A 21,195-nucleotide genomic window follows, 5' to 3' on the forward strand; every position below is an offset into this window, starting at 1 on the left:
ATTTTTCTGTGCTCTTCCCAGATGCTGTGTTCACTGCAAACACCATCCAATGGCTCTTTAAGCCAGGGATACTATAGGGTTTTTGCATTCTCAAATTCTTTATTCTTTCTGTGGTACTCTGTGTGCTGGAGCTTTCCCTTTTAGCTGAAACCTGCTGAAACTGGAAACTTATGTGGTGCTGTTTTTCTTCTTACCCCCTATTTTTGCCTATCATTGGACTATCTATACTGTACTCAAATAATTAGTTTTTTTTTTTTTTTTTTTGTCCAGAGCTTATCATTATATGTGGGAGGGTTGGTTTGATAGCAACTACTTGACCTCTGCTAGAAACAGAATCTAAGGTTTGAATTTACATGAAGATACTTTGCTCTAATGTTTTACTTCTTTTTACCTTAGGTACCCTCTGAGTGGCATGTCATTGCCAACTTTTAGAGAGTGGATCCAGAATACCCTTGGAGTAAATGTGGAGCATAAAACTACCTCTAAAGTAAGCAAATAAAAACAATAATATTCTTAATTGAGTGTGTATGTATGTGTGGTTAATCCCACATTAATTAAACTTATCTTTATAATTTGTTACAGTTGCTTTAATATATTTGTCCTTTTTGTTAGTTTGATTGGCCTTGTTAGACTTTCTAGGGGTGTTTTTCGTTTGTTTGTTTTTTAGCATCACAGATGTAGAGCCTAATCTCAACATTTATCTTAAGATTTATCTCAAACTTTTAAACTCTGTGAACCTCAGTTACCTTAATAGGAGAAATGAGAGTCATAAGTGTCAGTTCTGTGTGTCACAAGTAGTAGTGAAGTTGAAATGAATTAATTTTGTGAGAGCACTTTATTCCCAAAATATAAGTTGCTGTTATTTTTACATTTTGTAATGAACTGACAGTAATCTAGGATTTATATAGAATAATTTAAAATAAAAATGTAATATTATATTATTATCAAAACATTTAAAATATTTAAAGATTAAAAATATAATTTTGATTTTAAGATATGAGTGATAGAAAATTTTAGTTTGCTCTTGTATCACTTTTCTGAAAGGGGGGTTAAAAACCTTTAAACTGTATTAAGCTAATGAAATAGCATTCCTTTATATAATTATAATGTTTATTATTTATTACTTACTATGGTATAGTATTCTGTATATCCCTTTGTGTATAACTTCCATAAGTGCAGAGACTATGATTTATACTATATTATCCACTATATTCAACATATTTTTAAGGACTGTAGATATTCAGTGAGTGCTTATTTTATTTATAAGTCCACAGTTACATTTTATTCTTGTACTTAATTAGACTAAACATCTAATTCCTACCTCTCCCAAACCAAATTCTTTTAACCTTTCTTAAGAAATCTCTTCTACTTCCTTAATTTTTTCTGTTTTTTTTTTTTTTTTTTTTTTTTTTGAGGCAAGGAATGCGACTTTATTAAGAGAGGTGGCTGGCTGAGAAGATGGCAGACTAATGTCTCAAAATAACCATCTTCTCTTTCTGTGTTTTGACTATTTGTTTTACTTTTTTTTTTGACACTGATACCATCTATGTATCATATTCAGAAATTTTACCAGTTTTACATGCACTTCTTTTTTTCTGTTTTAAGCCATTTCAGGTTTCAGGAACGTAACAAAATTAGTAATCTGTATGTTTTATCAAGATTCTTTTGGTCATTTCTTTCCACTATAGGTTAATTCCATGAGGTCAGTTTTTTGGGTTTAACTCATTGCTGTATCACCAGGGCCCTATAGCACATGTGCAAGAAATATTTATTATATAACTGAATATTAAATATAGAACATTAATAAGATATTTAAAGGCTATGTAAGTATTTTTCTTTACATATTCTTATATTTTAGTTTTTCCAAATACTATACCATAGCTTTTTTAACATAACAGATTTGATTTGGTTAGCCAACTTTTCCTATATGCTGCTGCTGCTGCTAAGTCGCTTCAGTCGTGTCTGACTCTGTGCAACCCCAGAGATGGCAGCCTACCAGGCTCCCTGTCCCTGGGATTCTCCAGGCAAGAACACTGGAGTGGGTTGCCATTTCCTTCTCCAATGCATGAAACTGAAAAGTGAAAGTGAAGTTGCCCAGTTGTGTCCGATTCTTAGCAATCCCATGGACTGCAGCCCACCAGGCTCCTCCATCCCTGGGATTTTCCAGGCAAGAGTACTGGAGTGGGGTGCCATTGCCTTCTCCGTCCTATATGGTAGGCATGATAATAGGTGCTTTTCACAAAAATTACCACATTTAACTCTCCTTCCTTATGGCAGTTGTATAAATTTGATGGTGATAATCTCATTTAATAGTTGAAGAAACCAAGGCTCAAAGAAGTTGGGTGAGCCAATGTCACATAGCTTTAAAGTTGAATACTTGTTAGTTGAAATTAAGTATCAAGTTTACGTTGTGAGTTTTAAAGCAGGCCTATAAAAATGGGTTTACTTCTTATTGGGAGGGTTTTTGCTGCTCATTCTGAAATGGTAAATTTTATCTACAGATGAGATGTAGATAATGCAGAAGTTAACTATCTAATATCCCAGTCTCTCTAGTTTAAAACTGAAGATTTCAGACTTCTCTATCTTCTTAATTGTAATCTGTATTTTTATTATATTTATTTGTTTTTGACCACACCATGTGGCATAGGGGATCTTACTTATTAGTCCTCTGATCAAGGATTGAACCTATGCCCCCTGCAGTGAAAGCATGGAGTCTTAACCACTGGACTGCCGGGGAAGTCTCCTTAATTGTAGACTTTAGAAATAATGAAAAGATGGGATATAGAAGCAAAAGAGAAAACATAAGACTCTTATAACTTATGTTACAGAATGTGGTTTTTAAGACCCGTTTGTAATTGGTTACTATCACAGAGTTGGTTTCCATATGTATTATTTATTATTTTTCTATGCTTCTGTCCTAGTTCAGATGTTTTAAAAAAATTCATGTTTTATAGTCACTTCTCTGTAACATTTAAAATTTTTATGTTTTAGAAATAAGTAAAAAAAAAAACAACTTTATTTTCTAGGCATCCTTAAATCCTAGTGATACACCTCCTTCTATTGTAAGTGAAGATTTTCTTCATGACCTTAAAGAAACTAATATTTCATATTCACAAGAAGCAGATGATCGAGTATTTAGAGCTCATGGTAAGCAACTTCATATAAATCCTATTTAGTTTTAAGTTTAAAATTTCCTTTAATTTTAACATATTTTTACATTTTCTTTTTTAAATCACAAAACAGGTCATTGTCTTCATGAGATATTTTTGCTCAGGGAAGGAATGTTTCAGAGAATTCCTGACATAGTTTTATGGCCAAGTAAGTGCCTGTTTTACTTTGTATTATTAATTTAGTATTGTTAAGTAAATTTAGTATTGGAAATAGGTACTTTTAAACATATGAGCTGTAAAAAATATAGATAGCTATATTTTTAGAGTTTCAGTTCAGTTCAGTTCAACTGACTCTTTGCCACCCCATGAATTGCAGCGTGCCAGGCCTCACTGTCCATCACCAACTCCCAGAGTTTACCCAAACTCATGTGCATGGAGTCGGTGATGCCATCCAGCCATCTCATCCTCTGTCATCCCGTTCTCCTCCTGCCCGCAGTCCCTCCCAGCATCAGGGTCTTTTCCAGTGAGTCAACTCTTCACATGAGGTGGCGAAAGTATTGGAGTTTCAGCCTCAGCATCAGTCCTTCCAATGAACACCTAGAACTGATCTCCTTTAGGATGGACTGGTTGGATCTCCTTGCAGTCCAACGGACTCTCAAGAGTCTTCTCCAACACCACAGTTCAAAGGCATCAATTCTTCAGCGCTCAGCTTTCTTCACAGTCCAACTCTCACATCCATACATGACCACTGGAAAAACCGTAGCCTTGACTAGATGGACCTTAGTCGGCGAAGTAATGTATCTGCTTTTGAATATGCTGTCTAGGTTGGTCATAACTTTTCTTCCAAGGAGTGAGAGTCTTTTAATTTCATGGCTGCAGTCACCATCTGCAGTGATTTGGGAGCCCCCCAAAATTAAGTCTGACACTGTTTCCACTATTTCCCATGAAGTGATGGGACCAGATGCCATGATCTTCATTTTCTGAATGTTGAGCTTTAAGCCAACTTTTTCACTCTCCTCTTTCACTTTCATCAAGAGGCTTTTTAGTTCTTCTTCACTTTCTGCCATAAGGGTGGTGTCATCTGCATATCTGAGGTTATTGATATTTCTCCCAGCAATCTTGATTCCAGCTTGTGCTTCATCCAGCCCAGCGTTTCTCATGATGTACTCTGCGTATAAGTTAAATAAGCAGGGTGACAATATACAGCCTTGACATATTCCTTTTCCTATTTGGAACCAGTCTGGTGTTCCATGTCCAGTTCTAACTGTTGCTTCCTGAACTGCATAAAGGTTTCTCAAGAGGCAGGTCAGGTGGTCTGGTATTCCCATCTCTTTCAGAATTTTCCACAGTTTATTGTGATCCACACAGTCAAAGGCTTTGGCATAGTCAATAGAGCAGAAATAGATGTTTTTCTGGAACTCTCTTGCTTTTTCCATGATCCAGCAGATGTTGGCAATTTGATCTCTGGTTCCTCTGCCTTTTCTAAATACAGCTTGAACATCAGGAAGTTCACGGTTCATGTATTGCTGAAGCCTGACTTGGAGAATTTTGAGCATTAGTTTACTAGCATGTGAGATGAGTACAATTGTGCGGTAGTTGAGCATTCTTTGGCATTGCCTTTCTTTGGGATTGGAATGAAAACTGACCTTTTCTAGTCCTGTGGCCACTGCTGAGTTTTAGAGTTCACTGCAGGTCATATAATTCTCAATATGATCGTCCTGAATGGTTTTAATGATTAATTTTGTTGTTGATGACTAAATCTTCATTTAATATGTATATATCCTTTTAAGAAGTCAGTAGAAAAATATATTTTTGGCTAATTTGAAAGCTTAATAAAATTATTATCAATCAATGATATATTCAGATGCATAGAAACTTTTAGTTAAGATAATTGATTACTGCAAACTAATGAGTATTTTATTGATATCAACTTGTGGGCTAAAAATTAATGGTGTTCAAATAATGAAGCAAGTTGTTTAATATAGGTATTGTCTTTGATATAAATAATTAAATTTTGAGAAAATAATTTTATTTAGGGATATGACTTGAGATGGAAGGTGGATGAGCTTTCTGCTGTTATTTAGCTCTTACTGATGACTAGGCCCTGTATTTATATGTATAATCTTTATATCCATCTCTTGTAGAAGAAATTTTAAAGCAGAGTAAGTATATTGCGTCTTACTGTCCATAATCACCTTGTAAGAAGTTCTGCTAATCTTCTCTTCCATTTTTCTCTTCAGATTCAATAAAAGGAATATATAGAGTATTTTATTTTTTGAAAAATTGCCTCATATATGAACTTTTAGTTCTTAGATGTAATCTTTTTTCTTTTCAGGGAGTATCTGAGGGAAAAGTCCTGCTTTAATTCTGTGATAGGAAGGAGGTTGACATACACAGGAAGAAAATGATCTGTTTGAGTAGTGTATTGGTGCCTAAATCAAAGTTTTGTTCTGTTGACTCTTTCAGTATAAGAACTTCTTGGGAAGTTTCCAAGAAGTTTGTTTCCCAACATGTTGTCATTTCACTGAGGTCTTTGTTAAACTTTAATGTAAATTTCCATTGGGTAATAAGGTTCAAATTTTTCTTTGCATGAAGGCAAGTTTTGAGACAGTAAGGCAATTTGAGACAATGTGGTATTCCCTACAGTGGAGGTGAGTTTCTCATCTTGCAGTTTGAATATCTATGTACTAGGTATATGTGTATGCTGTGTAGATATTTAAACTGCAAAATGTATAAAATTATTTAAAAATAAAAAGTTAAAGATAAAAAATAGTTGTAGAATAGTGATTTAATGTGTTCATGAGTGAATAAATGAAGAAGTTTATTGCACTTTAGACCCTTGTATTGCAATATTACCCAGAGTTTTTTCATGTTTGGGATTAATTTATTTTCCCTTTTTTCAACAGCATGTCATGATGATGTAGTTAAGATTGTGAATCTAGCGTGCAAATATAACCTTTGTATCATACCAATTGGTGGTAGGTATTGTGCCTTTTGAATTTTATTGTGATGTAAAGTTGTTCTATTGTAAATATTTGTGCATTCCCACTGAAAATAAGTATTCTTATAGTTACGATATGGTTATCCTGAAAAATTGGCTTATGCTGCTCATATCTGTTCTCAGTAGATCTACCTAAACCGTTTGAGATATGATTTACCCTAGTTTGTGGCTTCTTTCCCATATGGATTCTAACTGAAGCTCTGACTTACTGCCTAAGTAAGAAAATGTGCCTTCTTTAGTAATTACTTTCTAACCTTTATCTTAATGGAGAGAATATTATTTTTTCAAAGACTAGCTATACCCAACATAAATCTTTGAGGAGGGATATGCATATGTAAAAGATCAACCAGGACAGTGATGACCAAATGAATAGTATCTTTTAATACTGAAAATTAACATTATTTTACATTTTAAAGCAAATTTAATCTCTTTTGATCATCCATCAACCATATTGTTTTAACAACTTCCACAAGCCAAAGGAGGTTGCCTTCACTGACTGAATTGGCATTAATGGAATGGAAATGGGACCCCTACACATCATAAGTTCCAGACACCTTCTTCAGCTGGTACTTCCTGTTGAATTCCTGTACAAAAGCATTACAGTGCCACTTTTAATGAAATAGTTTTCTGGTTTCAAATGACTTTGACAAGAAATAGTGGTCACTGGTCATAGCCATATTCTTAATATTATCATACCTTGAAAAATTAAGTTGAACCTTGTAGGTAAACACCCCCTATAATTCTTACCTGTGTCAAGGTGACTTCCATGTGTATTCTGTCCAAAACATATGAAAGTACCTATTAAAAATTTATTCTGATATATGATTATACAGATTTGGTTAAGAATTGAGAATACTATATTGTTCTATACTGTTATCAAGAAAGCATTTTTCCTTTGACAACAAATGTTAAGGAATATATTCTAATTTGTTGAGGTCTTTTTGTATGGAAATATAAGACAGTATTTTAAATGATAATTGAATCTCATAAATATGATAGAAAGGAGATAATGGTGTCTCCAGTTGTATAGAATGGGTATTTTTTTCTTTTATGCTGTCTCTCCACAGTAATCATTAGCTTAGAACTTCTCTAATTATGTTTTTGGAGTTCCACAAATTGTTAGGGGCTTCACTTGAGTGTGCCCAAGGGATGGAGCCATGTCCCATTGCTTTCAGCTCCATAATATTTCTTCATTTTGGCACGCACCATAAAATAAAGGTGAGTTTACTTTTAGTGTGTTAGTATTTGCCAATTACATTTTGCAAAGTAGAAATAGGTATTTTTCCTAGTGGGCCTATTTGTATACTTTGTATTAGGGATTTGCCCTAGATATGTAGCTAAAAAATAATATTTAAGCATAGTTATTGTCTTCTATTTTGGCAGGAGGAACAAGTGTTTCATATGGCCTGATGTGTCCTGCAGATGAGACAAGAACAATTATTTCTTTAGACACTTCACAAATGGTATATGATAACATAAGATGTGTTTGAAGATAGTGTTTGGGTTTAAAAGTTTTCTTTATGGCTCAATCTTAGTTGTTTTTTTAAAAGTGTATTGTCCATTTTGTTTAAAATTCTTTTCATCATTTTATCTTTGTTTTCAGATCTCTAAAAGCTAAGTTCACTCTTAGTCGTATACCTTGATGAATTCTACCAAATTAACATATGAAATTGATAATTTGAAAAGCATGAATTGAAATTGTGATACAATAGATGACCTGATTTGTATTATTAAAAAACAAATAATATTAGTCAATGTTAATTCGAGTCATCAAAACTTAATTGTTTCCCAAATTTTTACTAATGCTATTGCACTTTGTTTTTGGAAGAACAGAGGGGCTAATTAAGATTAAAATTAGGAAAGTGAAGTGAAGTCACTCAGTCGTGTCCGACTCTTTGCGACCCCATGGACTGTAGCCTACCAGGCTCTTCCGTCCATGGGATTTTCCAGGCAAGAATACTGGAGTGGATTGCCATTTAAAGGAACTATTAATTTTTGGATTATTTTTTGAAATTTTGGTTCATTATGGTCTAAGAGTTGGCCCTTGTGCTACTTTAAAGTTTTAGTTTGGGTATGAACTTGATCTTCATATAGTCAACAGTATTCCTGCTTCTATAATCCTTTATTATAATAAAAACTTTAATATTTATGATTTTATTGAAATTTTTAAGCATCAAAGTTGAGAGAATAATATTTCTAGTCCCTAAATAATTATTTACATTTGCCATGTTGACTTTATCCTTTTTCCTCTACTATTTTTAAAGCAAATCGTGATGGCATACTACTTTACACCAAGTATTTCTGTGTATTTCTTTTAAAAAGGACATTTTCTTACTATGTTATCACTTCTGACAAAATTAAAAGTAAATCCTTATGTCATTTAGTATCCAGTCCATGTTCGTTTTCCAGTTATCTCAAAACTGTCTTTATTTTATAATTCATTGTATGAATAGGGATTCAGACAAGGCCCACGTTAGCTTTTGGTGGTTTCTTTTAGTCTCATTTAATCTGAGACCTTCTTCCTCCTTTTATGAGTGTCTATGTTTTAAACCAACTCCTGTGCAATATACTGCCTGTGTTACTGACTCGGTGATGTTGTATAGTCAGGGACAAGTGGCGCTTTCTGGTGTGGGTACTGCTACTTAATTTCTGTCTTGTCACTTGATGCTTAGAGTTAGGAAGTTGTATTTCCTGAGAAAGTGTCTGTTCATGGAGATGAGACTTTTTCTTCTTTTGCAACAGAATCGTATCCTCTGGGTTGATGAAAACAATCTGACAGCTCATGTAGAGGCTGGCATAACAGGACAAGAATTGGAAAGACAGGTATGTTACTTAAGATTTTCAAAACTGCTGTGTGTCTCCTCTATGAAAAAAGTACCTTTCGCTGTATTTCGCTGACTCAGATTTTTCAGTTTTTGTTGTGGATCAGGTATTGATCTGGATGCTGTGAACTCCATAGTGAATAAGACACCCGTCTCTTAACCTTGGAAAGCTTATGTTATGACAGAAAATTAGGTAAAAAGACAATATAACTCAATGAGAATTGCTAGAAGGCAGCTAAATATGGGATGTTCAGTTCAGTTCAGTTCAGTCACTCATTCATGTCTGACTCTTTGCAACCCCGTGAATCGCAGCACACCAGGCCTCCCTGTCCATCACCATCTCCTGGAGTTCACCCAAACTCACGTCCATCGAGTTGGTGATGCCATCTAGCCATCTCATCCTCTGTCGTCTCCTTTTCCTCCTGCCCTCAATCCCTCCCAGCATCAGGGTCTTTTCCAGTGAGTCAATTCTTCGCATGAGGTGGCCAGAGTACTGGAGTTTCAGCTTTAGCATCAATCCTTCCAATGAACACCAAGGATGATCTCCTTTAGGATGGACTGGTTGGATCTCCTTGCAGTCCAAGGGACTCTCAAGAGTCTTCTCCAACACCACAGTTCAAAAGCATCAATTCTTTGGTGCTCAGCTTTCTTCACAGTCCGGCGCTCAGCTTTCTTCACAGTACAACTCTCACATCCATACATGACCGCTGGAAAAACCATAGCCTTGACTAGACTGACCTTTGTTGGCAAAGTAATGTCTCTGCTTTTCAATATGCTATCTAGGTTGGTCATAACTTTCCTTCCAAGGAGTAAGCATCCTTTAATTTCATGGCTACAGTCACCATCTGCAGTGATTTTGGAGCCCCCCAGAATAAAGTCTGACACTGTTTCCACTGTTTCCCCATCTATTTGCCATGAAGTGATGGGACCAGATGCCATGATCTTCGTTGGCTTTAAGCCAACTTTTTCACTCCTCTTTCACTTTCATTAAGAGGCTTTTTAGTTCCTCTTCACTTTCTGCCATAAAGATGTTGTCATCTGCATATCTGAGGTTATTGATATTTCTCCCAGCAATCTTGATTCCAGCTTGTGCTTCTTCCAGCCCAGCGTTTCTCATGATGTACTCTGTGTATAAGTTAAATAAGCAGTGTGACAATATACAGCCTTGATGTACTCCTTTTCCTATTTGGAACCAGTCTGTTGTTCCATGTCCAGTTCTGACTGTTAAGGCTCATCAAATGAGGTTCAAAGGGGAGTTGAAGACAGTATCATAGAGAGCTTGGCATTTAAAATGAAACCTCAGGGTAAATCAGAGTGAGAAGGAAATATGGGGGTGGAGAGAACAATCCAGTCAGAGGAAGCATGTGTGGAAGCTTTATAAGCAGCTGTTTCTTGAGGGGATCTGCAGGTAGCTGAGTATGGCTGAGATCTAGGATGTGTGTAACGGAGAATACACATCCTTTGTGCTTGTATTCGGGATGAGTATACATATAGTTGGGCTTCCCTTGTGGTTCTGCTGGTAAAGAATCTCCCTACAATGCAGGAGACCTGGGTTTGATCCTTGGGTTGGGAAGATCCCCTGGAGAAGGGAAAGTCCAGAACCAGTATTCTGGACTGGAGAATTCCATAGACTATACAGTCCATGGGGTCGCAAAGAGTCGGACACGACTGAGTGACTTTCACTTTCTTTCATACATTTAGTAGTGATAGAGGATGAAGCCAGGTCAATACGAAGAGGTCAGATCATAAAGTTTGAACTTTGCCTTTGCACTTAGATAGTTCTTGTATGCTACTGTGTGGAGGGTGGATGGAGACATAAAGGCAGATAAAGTGGCTGCTGCAGTAATTTGGGCAAGGGCTGATAGTGACTTGAAATAAAGTAGTAAATATGGAGCAAAATAGAGTAAATTGGACATAGAATTTTCAGAAATTAATAAATTTGATCAGTTGGTTGGTATTTGCTATTCATTTAAATTTTCAGTGAATAATTTTACTGAAAACAGCTTATGCCATGAATAAGTGGAACTGTTAGAGTCCTTATATACTTTTGGGATCCTAATGAATTTTAGGAAACTTGAGGTTCTCTTCATGGAGTCTAGGCAGGTCATTATTAAAATGTATTGATTCCTTCAGCCCTTTAAAATATGGTCAAGATAATTGTAACTCAGCTTTTGCAAACAAAATTTAAAAAGTCCAATTTGCTGACTGTGAACTGAATGTTTTGTTCAGTTTGGATTACAGAGACCCCCTCCTTCCTGTCTTTTAACAGAACATAACGATGTGACATGCTTGTTGATCTCTTTATTGTCTTTTCCCTCATTTCATGGTAAAGAGTTGAAGGCAGTTGGTGGGTGTATGTGTGCGCGCGCTGTCTTTCAGTCATGTTTGACTCTTTGCGACCCTATCGACTGTAGCCTGCCAGGCTCCTCTCTCCATGGGATTATCCCAGTAAGAATACTGGAGTGGGTTGTCCAGTGATCAATTATGGATGAAAGGCTTTGAAAAAAAGTATTAAACTTTTATCTTTCTTTTTTTTAATTTAATGCACTAAGGTACAGAGAACTAGATAAAATTGAACGTATTCATTGAGGCATTAAAGATCTTCAGTAAGTCAAGGTTTTATAAATTCAAGGTAATTAGATTTGTTAATTATTATACTTTATAATTAACTTCATGGGTTGAATAATAGCATTTAATGAAAAATGTAAAAAGACCTGTTTAGTCTTCTGTTGCTCTGACAGGCATTGTCAACACAGCAGGTTTTTTTTTTTTTTATAACAAAGGATGGCCTTTCATGTCTATAATTTTATATCCTTTATTTCAGCATTTGATATAGTATTTTAACCTTTCCAAGATTTTTTGTAAAGGTTAGAATTAAAATTCAAGGAACATATTTCCTTGAAATTTAAATGACATTTTACTAGACTAGGAACTTTTAATATTTTACTTACTAGTTCATTTCCTTAAATGCCAACACAGAACATTTCTTTTTGCCTCTGGTAGACTTTAAAATAGTTTCTACAGCTGTATTGATCCTCGTTCCGGTTCTTCCTCACTTATGCTTCTGTATCCTTCAGTTTCTTCTTCAGCTGAGGTAACTGACTGAAAACTTGCTGCTTTTTCATTCTAAAAGTTTTTAAATGACACAAATATAGTAGTTGGGTAGCACAGATTTTCATCTTTTTAACTTGTAAATGACATTGATTTTAATATGTGTGAAATTTAAGGGAGGTCACTAAATGTCAGTTATGGATTTTGGGAATTTGTTTCTATGTTTATTAACTCTTTGGCTACTTGATTTTACTAGTTAGTAGTCTGGGGATATATGACTTATGATTTCCCCCACCTCTGGATGCATTTCTCTATGCCTCAATTTCTTTATAAAATGGAAATAATGATTCCTGTTTCATAAAGTTTTTGTTGAGATGAAATAAGTTAATAATGTAAAGTGCTTAGAACTTTTATTTATTTCACTAATTTTTACTGAGTACTGTTTGCTTCATTCAAGGATAGCTGATTTTAAATATTCCTTCTGTATGCCAGACTCCAATATTTATATCACCTCAGACTTCTTTCTTGAATTCTAGACTTGCATATCCACTTGCTTAGTTGATATCTCTACTTGTATATGTAATAGACATTTTAAACTCAAAATTTTAAAAATTGAATTTAAGTTTTCCCTCCTCAATTTGCTTATTCTATAGCCTTCTCAATCCCAGTTGGTGATAGTTCAATTCTTTGGGCAGCTTGAGCTAAAATCTGGAGTCGTTTTTTTTTTATTTTGTTTTATAACAGTTTCATTGAGATATACTTGTCACACAGTAAATTGCAGTGGTTTAAAATGTGCAACTTGATGAGATCTGGTATATGACTACAAGCATGAAACCATTACTGCAGTCAAGATATAGAACACATGCGCCAGCCAACCCCAAAAGTTTCCTTTTGGCCTCTTTATATTTCTCTCCATCTCATCTTTACTATATCCCTGTCAGTCTCTGATATGCTTTTTGTCACTGTAGGTTTGTTTAAATATCCTATAATTTTATTAAAATCAAAGCACATATCCTATTTTTTTTCCAGGGGTGGGGTGTAAAAATCTCAATAGAACTGTTTAAATTTTTTAAAGTAAGAAATAAAGGCATACAGATTGGAAAGGAAGAAGAAAAAGTGTCTTCATTCACAAAGGACATGATTATCTGTGTAGTAAATCTAATGGGAGCTAAAACTTTTAGAACTAGTTAGTAAATTTAGTAAGATTGCTAGATTTAAAAGCTATATACACAAGTCAATTTTATTTCTGTATACTAATAAAAAATCAGAAATTGGAAAATTTTAAAATACCACTTATATTATAAAATATATATATAATACTTAAGGAAAAATCTATTAAAAATATGAAATACTGGGACTTCTCTGGTGGTCCAGTGATTTAAACTCCATGCTCGCAATACAGGGAGCTGGGATTCGATCCCTGGTCGTGGAAGTAGATTCCACATGCTGCAGTGAAGATCTGAAGACCTGGCATGATGCAGCTAAGACCCAGAGTGGTCAAATAAATACATTAAACATTTTTAAAAAGATATGAAATACTTGAATACTAAAAACTGCAAGACCCAGCTGAGAGAAATAAACAGACCTAAAATAAACCTAAAGCTATACCATGTTCATGGGTCAGAAGATTCAGTATTATTATTGGTTCTCCCCAAATTGATGTATAGAATTGATGCAATCCCAATCAAAATCCCAAGAGACTTTTTTTTTTAAAGAAATTGATAAGGTGATTATAAATTCCATATGAAAATACAAAGAACCTAGAACAGAAAATAGAGTGTTTTATATTAGGAGTGGATTTTGGATTTTGTCAAATGCTTTTTTTATTTCTTGAAGTGGAAGATGAGGTGATTTCAGGCCTTTCTTTTAATATATAATTTAAAATTTTTATTTTATTTGTTTATTTTTGACTGTGTTGGGTCTTTGTTGCTTTGCATGAGCTTTCTCTGGTTAGTGGCAAGCAGGGGATACTGTTTGTTGGGGTGTGCCAGCTTCTCATCGTGGTGACTTTTCCTGTTGCGGAGCAAAGGCTCCAGGCGTGTGGGCTTCAGTAGTTTCAGCACACAGGCTCAGTAGTTGCAGCTCGCGGGCCCTAGAGCATAGCGAACTTAAGTAGTTGCAGCACGTGGGTTTTGTAGTTGTGACTCAGTTCCAAAGCATGGGCTCAGTAGTTGTGGCGCTTGGGCTTAATTGCCTCATGGCATATAGAATCTTCCCAGACCAGAGATGGAACCTGTGTCCCCTGCATTGGCAGGCAGCTGCTTATCTACTGTGCCACCAGAGAAGCCTGAGGCCTTTCTTCTTAATATAGGTTTTGAGTACTATAAATTTCTCCCAACTACTGCTTTAGTGGTGTTCCACAAATTTTGATATGTCTTCTCATTTTCATTCATTTCAAAATATTGTCTACTTCCCTTTTGATTTTTTTTCTTTGACCCATAGGTACTTACATGTTGTTGTTTAGTTTGCAATTTTGGGGGGATTTTTTTTCAAACATCTTTCTGTTACTGATTTCTCTGTTAATTCTCTTGTGTTCAGAAAACATTCTTTATATGACCTAAAGCATATCAAATTAATTGATATTTGTTTTATGGCCTACAACATGGTCTACCTTGTAAGTATACCATGGATGCTTGAAAAGAATTTGTCTTCTGCTGTTGTTGGTTGGAGTAGTCTATAAAGTCAAATTGATTTATAGTGTTGTTTAGGTCTTCTGTATTAAAACCTTTTTCTTTTGTTTACTTGTTATATCAATTATTGACAGAAGGAAATTATAACTTCCAGTTATTACTGTAGATCTATTTTTTCTTGCAGTTCTATCAGTTTCACTTCATATATTTTAAAGCTTTGTTATTGGGAGAATAAATGCTTGGGATTGTTATAGCTTCTTGACTAGTGAACAGTGTTGTTATTATGAAATTGCTTTCCTTCTTTCTGATGGTATTTTTTGCTCTAAAGTCTACTTTATCTGATGTTAAAACAGCCATTCCTGTTTTCACTGTTGTTGGCATGGTATATATTTTTCCTTTTTCCATTTTTAAACTTTTTACTAATTTATATTTTTATATTTACAGTGCTTTTCTTGTAAGTAGCTACCAGTTGGTTTTTCCTTTTTATCTAACCTGACAGTCTCTGTCTTTTAATTGCAGTGGTTAGACCATTTACTGTCATTGTGGTTTATTGATATGGTTCAATTGAAGTCTGTCATCTTGCCATTTGTTTTTTATCTTACCTGTTTTTTCTCCTTTTCCACTTTTTACTGCCTTTTTTTGGATTGAGTTTTGTATAATGATACCATTTTATCTTTTTTGTTATTTTAAGGATTGTTTCAGGTTTTATCGTATATATCTTTAACTTAAAACAGTCTACTTTAAGGTGGTAATATAATATTTAGCGTTTAGCATAAAACACATAAAATATTATGTTTCTTATCTCTATGCCATTGTCACGTGTTCTACTTTGATAATTTTATAATTTTTACCGAAATAGTAAGTCATCACCTAAAGATATTTAAACAATAAGAAATCATCTTTTATATTTACCCATCTAGTTGTTTTGTTTTTTGTCGCTTAGTCATGTCCAACTCTTGCAACCCCGTGGACTGTCAGGCTGCTCTGTCCATGGGTTTTCCCAGGCAACTCATTGGAGTTAGTTGCCATTTCCTTTTCCAGGGGATCTTCTCAATCCAGGGATCAAACCCACATCTCCTTCATTAGCAGGAGGGTTCTTTACCACTGAGCCACCAGGGAAGTCCCTAGTTACCCTTTATGATGCCTTTAATGTAATCTGGTGATATGTTCTTTCTGCTTGAAGAGCTTGTTTTAAATATTTATATCTTTAGTGTGGGTCTGCTGTTGATGAATTTTTCTACATTTGTCTGAAAATATCTTTGTTTCATTTTTTTTAAATACTCTATTTTTTTAGAGCAATTTTAGGTTTAAAACAAAATTGAGAGCTAGGTACAGAGATTTCCTATATGCCTGTGCATGCTGCCTAGTCTCCCCCAGTATCAACATCACTCACAAGAATGGTAGATTGCTTTTTCTTGAATTCTCAGAATTTATTCATGTTGTAACTGGAAGTTTGTACCTTTTGACCAGTATTGTCACATTTCCCCCACCCTTTCATCCCATGATAACCACCAGTCCATGCTCTGTTTCTTTGAGTTCAGCTTTTTTAGATTCCCCATACAAATGATACAGTGACATCCTACATTGGCACATCATCATTACGGAAAGTCCTTAGTTTATTTTAGGGTTCTCTCATGGTGCTGTCCATTTGTGGGTTTGGACAAATTTTAAATAATTGTTGCTGCTGCTGCTAAGTCGCTTGAGTCGTGTCCTACTCTATGCGACCCCATAGACGGCAGCCTACCAGGCTCCTCCGTCCTTGGGATTCTCCAGGCAAGAACGCTGGAGTGGGTTGCCATTTCCTTCTCAAGTGCATGAAAGTGAAAAGTGAAAGTGAAGTCGCTCAGTTGAGTACCCATCATTATAATATCACTCAGAGTATTTTCACTTCCCTACATTCTCTGTACTCTCCCTATTTATTTTCCACCCCCAACCCCTCGCCTCTGGCAACCATTGGTCTTTTTTTAAAAAAAAAAAATTTATTTACTTAATTCTTTGGCTGTGCCAGGGCTTAGTTGTAGCACGTGGGATGTTCAGTATTCATTTGTTACAGCCTTGTGGCTTCTTTAGTTGCGGCATGTGAACTCTTGGATGCAGCATGTGGAATTAGTTCCCTGACCAGGAATCGAACCCACCCGCCCTGCGTTGGGAGCCCAGAGTCTTAGCCACCTGGGAAGTCGTCCACTGATTTTCTTGTTTCTGTAGTTTTGCCTTTTCCAGAATGTCATACAGTTGGAATCATAGAATATGTGGCCTTTTCAGATTGGCTTCTTTCACTTAGTAATATACATTTCCTCCATGTCTTTTCATGGCTTGATAGCTTTTTTCTTCTCAGCACTAAATAATATTCAGTTATTTGAATGTTCCATAGTTTATCCATTCACCTACTGAAAGAGATCTCATTGCTTCCAAGTTTTGGCACTTATAAATAAAGCTGCTTTAAACATTGTGTGCAGGTTTTTATGAGGACATAAGTTTTCAACTCCTTGACTAAATAGATGGAGTATGATTGCTAGAGTATATTTAGTTTTGTAAGAAATTGTCAGTCTTCCAAAGTAGCTGTACCATTTTGCAGTCCCACCAGCACGGAGAGTTTCTGCTGCCACATATCCTCTCCAGCATCTGGTATTGTCAGTATTCTGGTTTTGGGCCATTCATTTGGAGGTGTAGTAGTATCTTGTTGTTTTAATTGTTATTTCTCTGATGACATATGATCTGGAACATCTTTTCATATGATTATTTGCTATTTTCAGTGAAATGTCTGTTAAGATCTTTGGTCTATTGTTTAATTGGATTTTTTCTTGTTTAGTTTCAAGAGTTCTATGTGTGTGTTTGTGTATTTTTTACCTTCAGAAAAGTTGAAAGACAGTAGTCTTTTGAGAGTAAATAATATGGAGTAGGAACTGGTATCCCACTCCAGTGTTCTTACATAAAATATTCCATGGGTAGAGGAGACTGGCAGGCTACAGTCTGTGGAGTCACATAGAGTCAAGACGTGACTGAGCACAGCACAGTATGAATATAGATTGTTGGGATATGAATAAAGATTGTTGGGGAGTTAGGGAAGTATATTGGTCTGATAATCTCGATTTTAACGTTCAGTTTTGTATTTAAGCTACTTATTTATGAGTGGTTATTTACCTCTTAAAATTAAATAAACATATTGAATGTTTAGTGAAAAATTCCATTATTTAGTAATGTCTTTTTAAATCTTGTTTTCCAGCAACAGAATTAGACATGATAAATAATTTGCATTGCTTATCTGCAGAAGCTAACAAATTATATTTAGTCTACTCGACTTTCAAATTTTGGATTATAACTTGCATATGATACTTAAATACACAGTTGTAAACACAACTGACATATTCTACATCTCTGCATGGCTTACTTGAAAAACAGAAACAGTTGCTTAATTGGATGACTATCAAAATGGTCAACACAGATTGATGGGCTTGAGTGCAGTAGACAGTGGGTATGCAGATGGTGGTGTCTGTACCGTTCGACATGAGATGGCTGAGCCTTTAAAATGATTTTAGTGGAATGGCTTTGGTGTTGTTGCAGTAAAGGGCATCCATTCAACCTCAGGTGCTGTGCAGATGGCAAAGCCAAGCTAATATAGAAAAATGAGAAACAAGTGACTATTTAATGTACAGGAATGCATGATCTGCATCACAAATAAATGATGGTATTACATGCAGGAAACCTAGCCAGATGGCTGTACATTAAAACACATGACTCCTTAAGAGATTTAAGTACAGGCAATTTGCTCAGATTTTCTGCAGGCCTGTTGCAGATTATATTACGATAGGGAAAATAAGAGATTAAGTGCTTTATTTATTGAAAGTGTTCAGGTGAAGCTGGCACTTATTTAAGTATAATCTGATGTCTATAAGTGTTTAAATTGTCTCTTTGTTGGAACAAGAAGTAAGAAGGGTAGTTGTCTTTTAAATGAAAGAATGTAAGGAGTGTGATTGCCTGGTGAGCCTGTGGAAAATACAACGGCCTCTTGGTTCATAGTTTTCAGTTTTGCAAAGTTTTCCACTAGGAAAAAGCTAAAAATATTTTTGGACAAGTATGATAAAAGTATTTCTTTATCTATTTAGGTTTTAATGAGTCCAGATAGCAAAGACACGTGGAAATTCTAATGTGGAAAGAGTAAATGTGTTGAGTGCTGTGGAAAATGGGGCCGTTTTCACTGGTAAAATATTACATTTTTGTTTTTCAGCTTAAAGAAAGTGGTTATTGTACAGGTCATGAACCAGATTCCCTGGAATTCAGCACTGTGGGAGGATGGGTATCTACTCGAGCATCAGGCATGAAGAAGAATATTTATGGCAATATTGAGGACTTGGTAAATTTTTTCTAGTTACTATATAATAATTGATTGGTCGATAGATTTTATTATAAAGTTGTTAAGCCATTAAAAATTGAGTTGAAGAGTCCCCTCAAAAGTATACCTCTTTTGATTATAATAACATTGACTATGCATTATAATCCAAACAGTTAAAAGACACAACTGTGGTCATTTAAGAGTGCTTCTTTTTGAGTGAATAATACCTAAGCTTTGTAGATGTTTTATCTGACTTATAAATACATATAAATTTTATTTTGCAAGACTTAGAGCCTTAGTCTTCAACTCTACCAAGATTTTAGTCTATTTAATTAGGTGGTCTGTCATTACTATTCTTTGGCCTTATGAGACATTATATTTATTTTTCTGAAAGAAAGTTTCTGTGTAGAATTAAAGAGCCCAGTGGAAAATGTTCTAGTTAGTGTAATGTTTTATGTACACATCACTTTGTTTTCACTGACCTGGTGTTATTGCTCTTGAAAGTTAGTGTGATAGGCATCCTGGCTAGGAATTCCGTATCATTTGTTCCATTTGTGGTTTTTACAGTGATTACTTTTGTGTCCTTGTGCAAATTGTTTCACCTTTCTAAACTTCAATTTCCTGCAGTATAAAATAGAATGATGTTATTTGTTGTGTAGAATTGCTATGAGAAATAAAGGACATAAGATGAAAACTCATAGTGGAATCCCTGGCATGTAATAGGTACTTCATTCATGTTAGTTCCCTTTATCATCAATATTTTGAAAACAATTTGAAAGATAATTTTTGAGACTATTAATGTGGTGTTCCTAACATTATTCTTAGAGCTGTTTAGCTTTGTTTTTCAACTCTAGCATTACAATTGGAGAAGGCAATGGCACCCCGCTCCAGTACTCTTGCCTGGAAAATCCCATGGACGGAGGAGCCTGGAAGGCTGAAGTCCATGGGGTCGCTAGGAGTCGGATATGACTGAGCGACTTCACTTTCACTTTCACGCATTGGAGAAGGAAATGGCAACCCACTCCAGTGTTCTTGCCTGGAGAATCCCAGGGACGGGGGAGCCTGGTGGGCTGCCACCTCTGGGGTCACACAGAGTCGGACGCTACTGAAGGGACTTAGCAGCAGCAGCAGCAGCAGCATTACAATATTTTTATCATGCCTGTGTTGATAGAAATATCAAATTATTGATAAAATATATTAGTTCTTTGTAGTTAACACCCAACAATTTAAGACTTTGTCTCTATAATGAACACTTTAAAAATATTTACATTATCTTTTTTTAATTGAAGATATTTTAGAAATCACATTTTTCATTTTGCAATTAAGATAACAAATTCAGTTTCAGAGGAGAGAATTTGATCCTTTTGCTATTAAATTATTAAAAGCTTTATCAAAGTTAAGCGTATTTGATAGACTGCTACCTTTAGTACTGCTAAAGCATGTAATTTATTTTAATCCTTTTTACAGTTACTTAAGGGCCACAGATTATAAGTACACATCTTAATATACTTATTTACATGTTTATATCTAGTTTTAATTATAAAAAAGCATCATACTGTGTTTAATCTGCTCTTTAAACTATATTATCAATACATTACCATGTATATGAGCATAGATTTGTATCACTAGTTTTAAAAAGTGCATATAATTCTTTCATTGATAATTTGTGATTTAGTAAAGTAATTCCCTATAAAAATATTTTAAGTTATTTTTTATTTAAAAATTATGGTAATAAATAAAGGGAAAAATATCCTTTGTAGTAATTTCTTTAGCATACATCTTTGATCATTTTCTTTGGGAAAGTTCCTAGAGTTTGAATTGTTGGATTAAGCATGTTTTTATGTCTTTGGACCCTTATAGCCAAGTTGCTCTTTAGAAATCTTGTGCCATTTGACATTCTTACTAGCGCTATGAGAATGTTTATTTTACTAGACCTTTTATTTATGTTTTGTCATATAATTTTATATTTCTTTGTTAGTAAATGTAAACTTTTAAAATTTAAAAGTTGTCCTATTGGCAGTTTTTCTTTTTATTTTGTAAATTGTTTATTTATATCCTTTGTTCATTTCCTTCAATAATACATACTCTATTTTTATTTATCCATCAAAAAACCATCCTAAGAATGTGTTGGGTTTTACCTAACCATTTCTGAGTCAGATCTGAGGAGCATTATTTGATTGACCCTCTCCCGACAATGATTTTCTCACATGTGTGAGAGACATGTCTCACACATCTCTCTCCTCCTCTTTTT

The 21,195-nt window shown here is 34.8% G+C and overlaps 1 protein-coding gene across 1 annotated transcript in view; it reads left to right on the top strand.

Moving 5' to 3' along the window:
• Positions 1-21,195, top strand: part of AGPS (alkylglycerone phosphate synthase) — a 130,245-nt gene that overhangs the window by 42,412 nt on the left and 66,638 nt on the right. Inside the window, exons 3-9 of the mRNA XM_018065051.1 lie at positions 397-487; positions 3,027-3,147; positions 3,244-3,318; positions 6,017-6,088; positions 7,495-7,574; positions 8,854-8,934; positions 18,840-18,965. Coding sequence (XP_017920540.1) covers positions 397-487; positions 3,027-3,147; positions 3,244-3,318; positions 6,017-6,088; positions 7,495-7,574; positions 8,854-8,934; positions 18,840-18,965 — 646 coding nt within the window. The remainder of the gene's footprint in view (positions 1-396; positions 488-3,026; positions 3,148-3,243; positions 3,319-6,016; positions 6,089-7,494; positions 7,575-8,853; positions 8,935-18,839; positions 18,966-21,195) is intronic.

Source organism: Capra hircus, chromosome 2 (assembly GCF_001704415.2).
Source record: "Capra hircus breed San Clemente chromosome 2, ASM170441v1, whole genome shotgun sequence".
Taxonomy (NCBI): Eukaryota; Metazoa; Chordata; class Mammalia; order Artiodactyla; family Bovidae; genus Capra; species Capra hircus.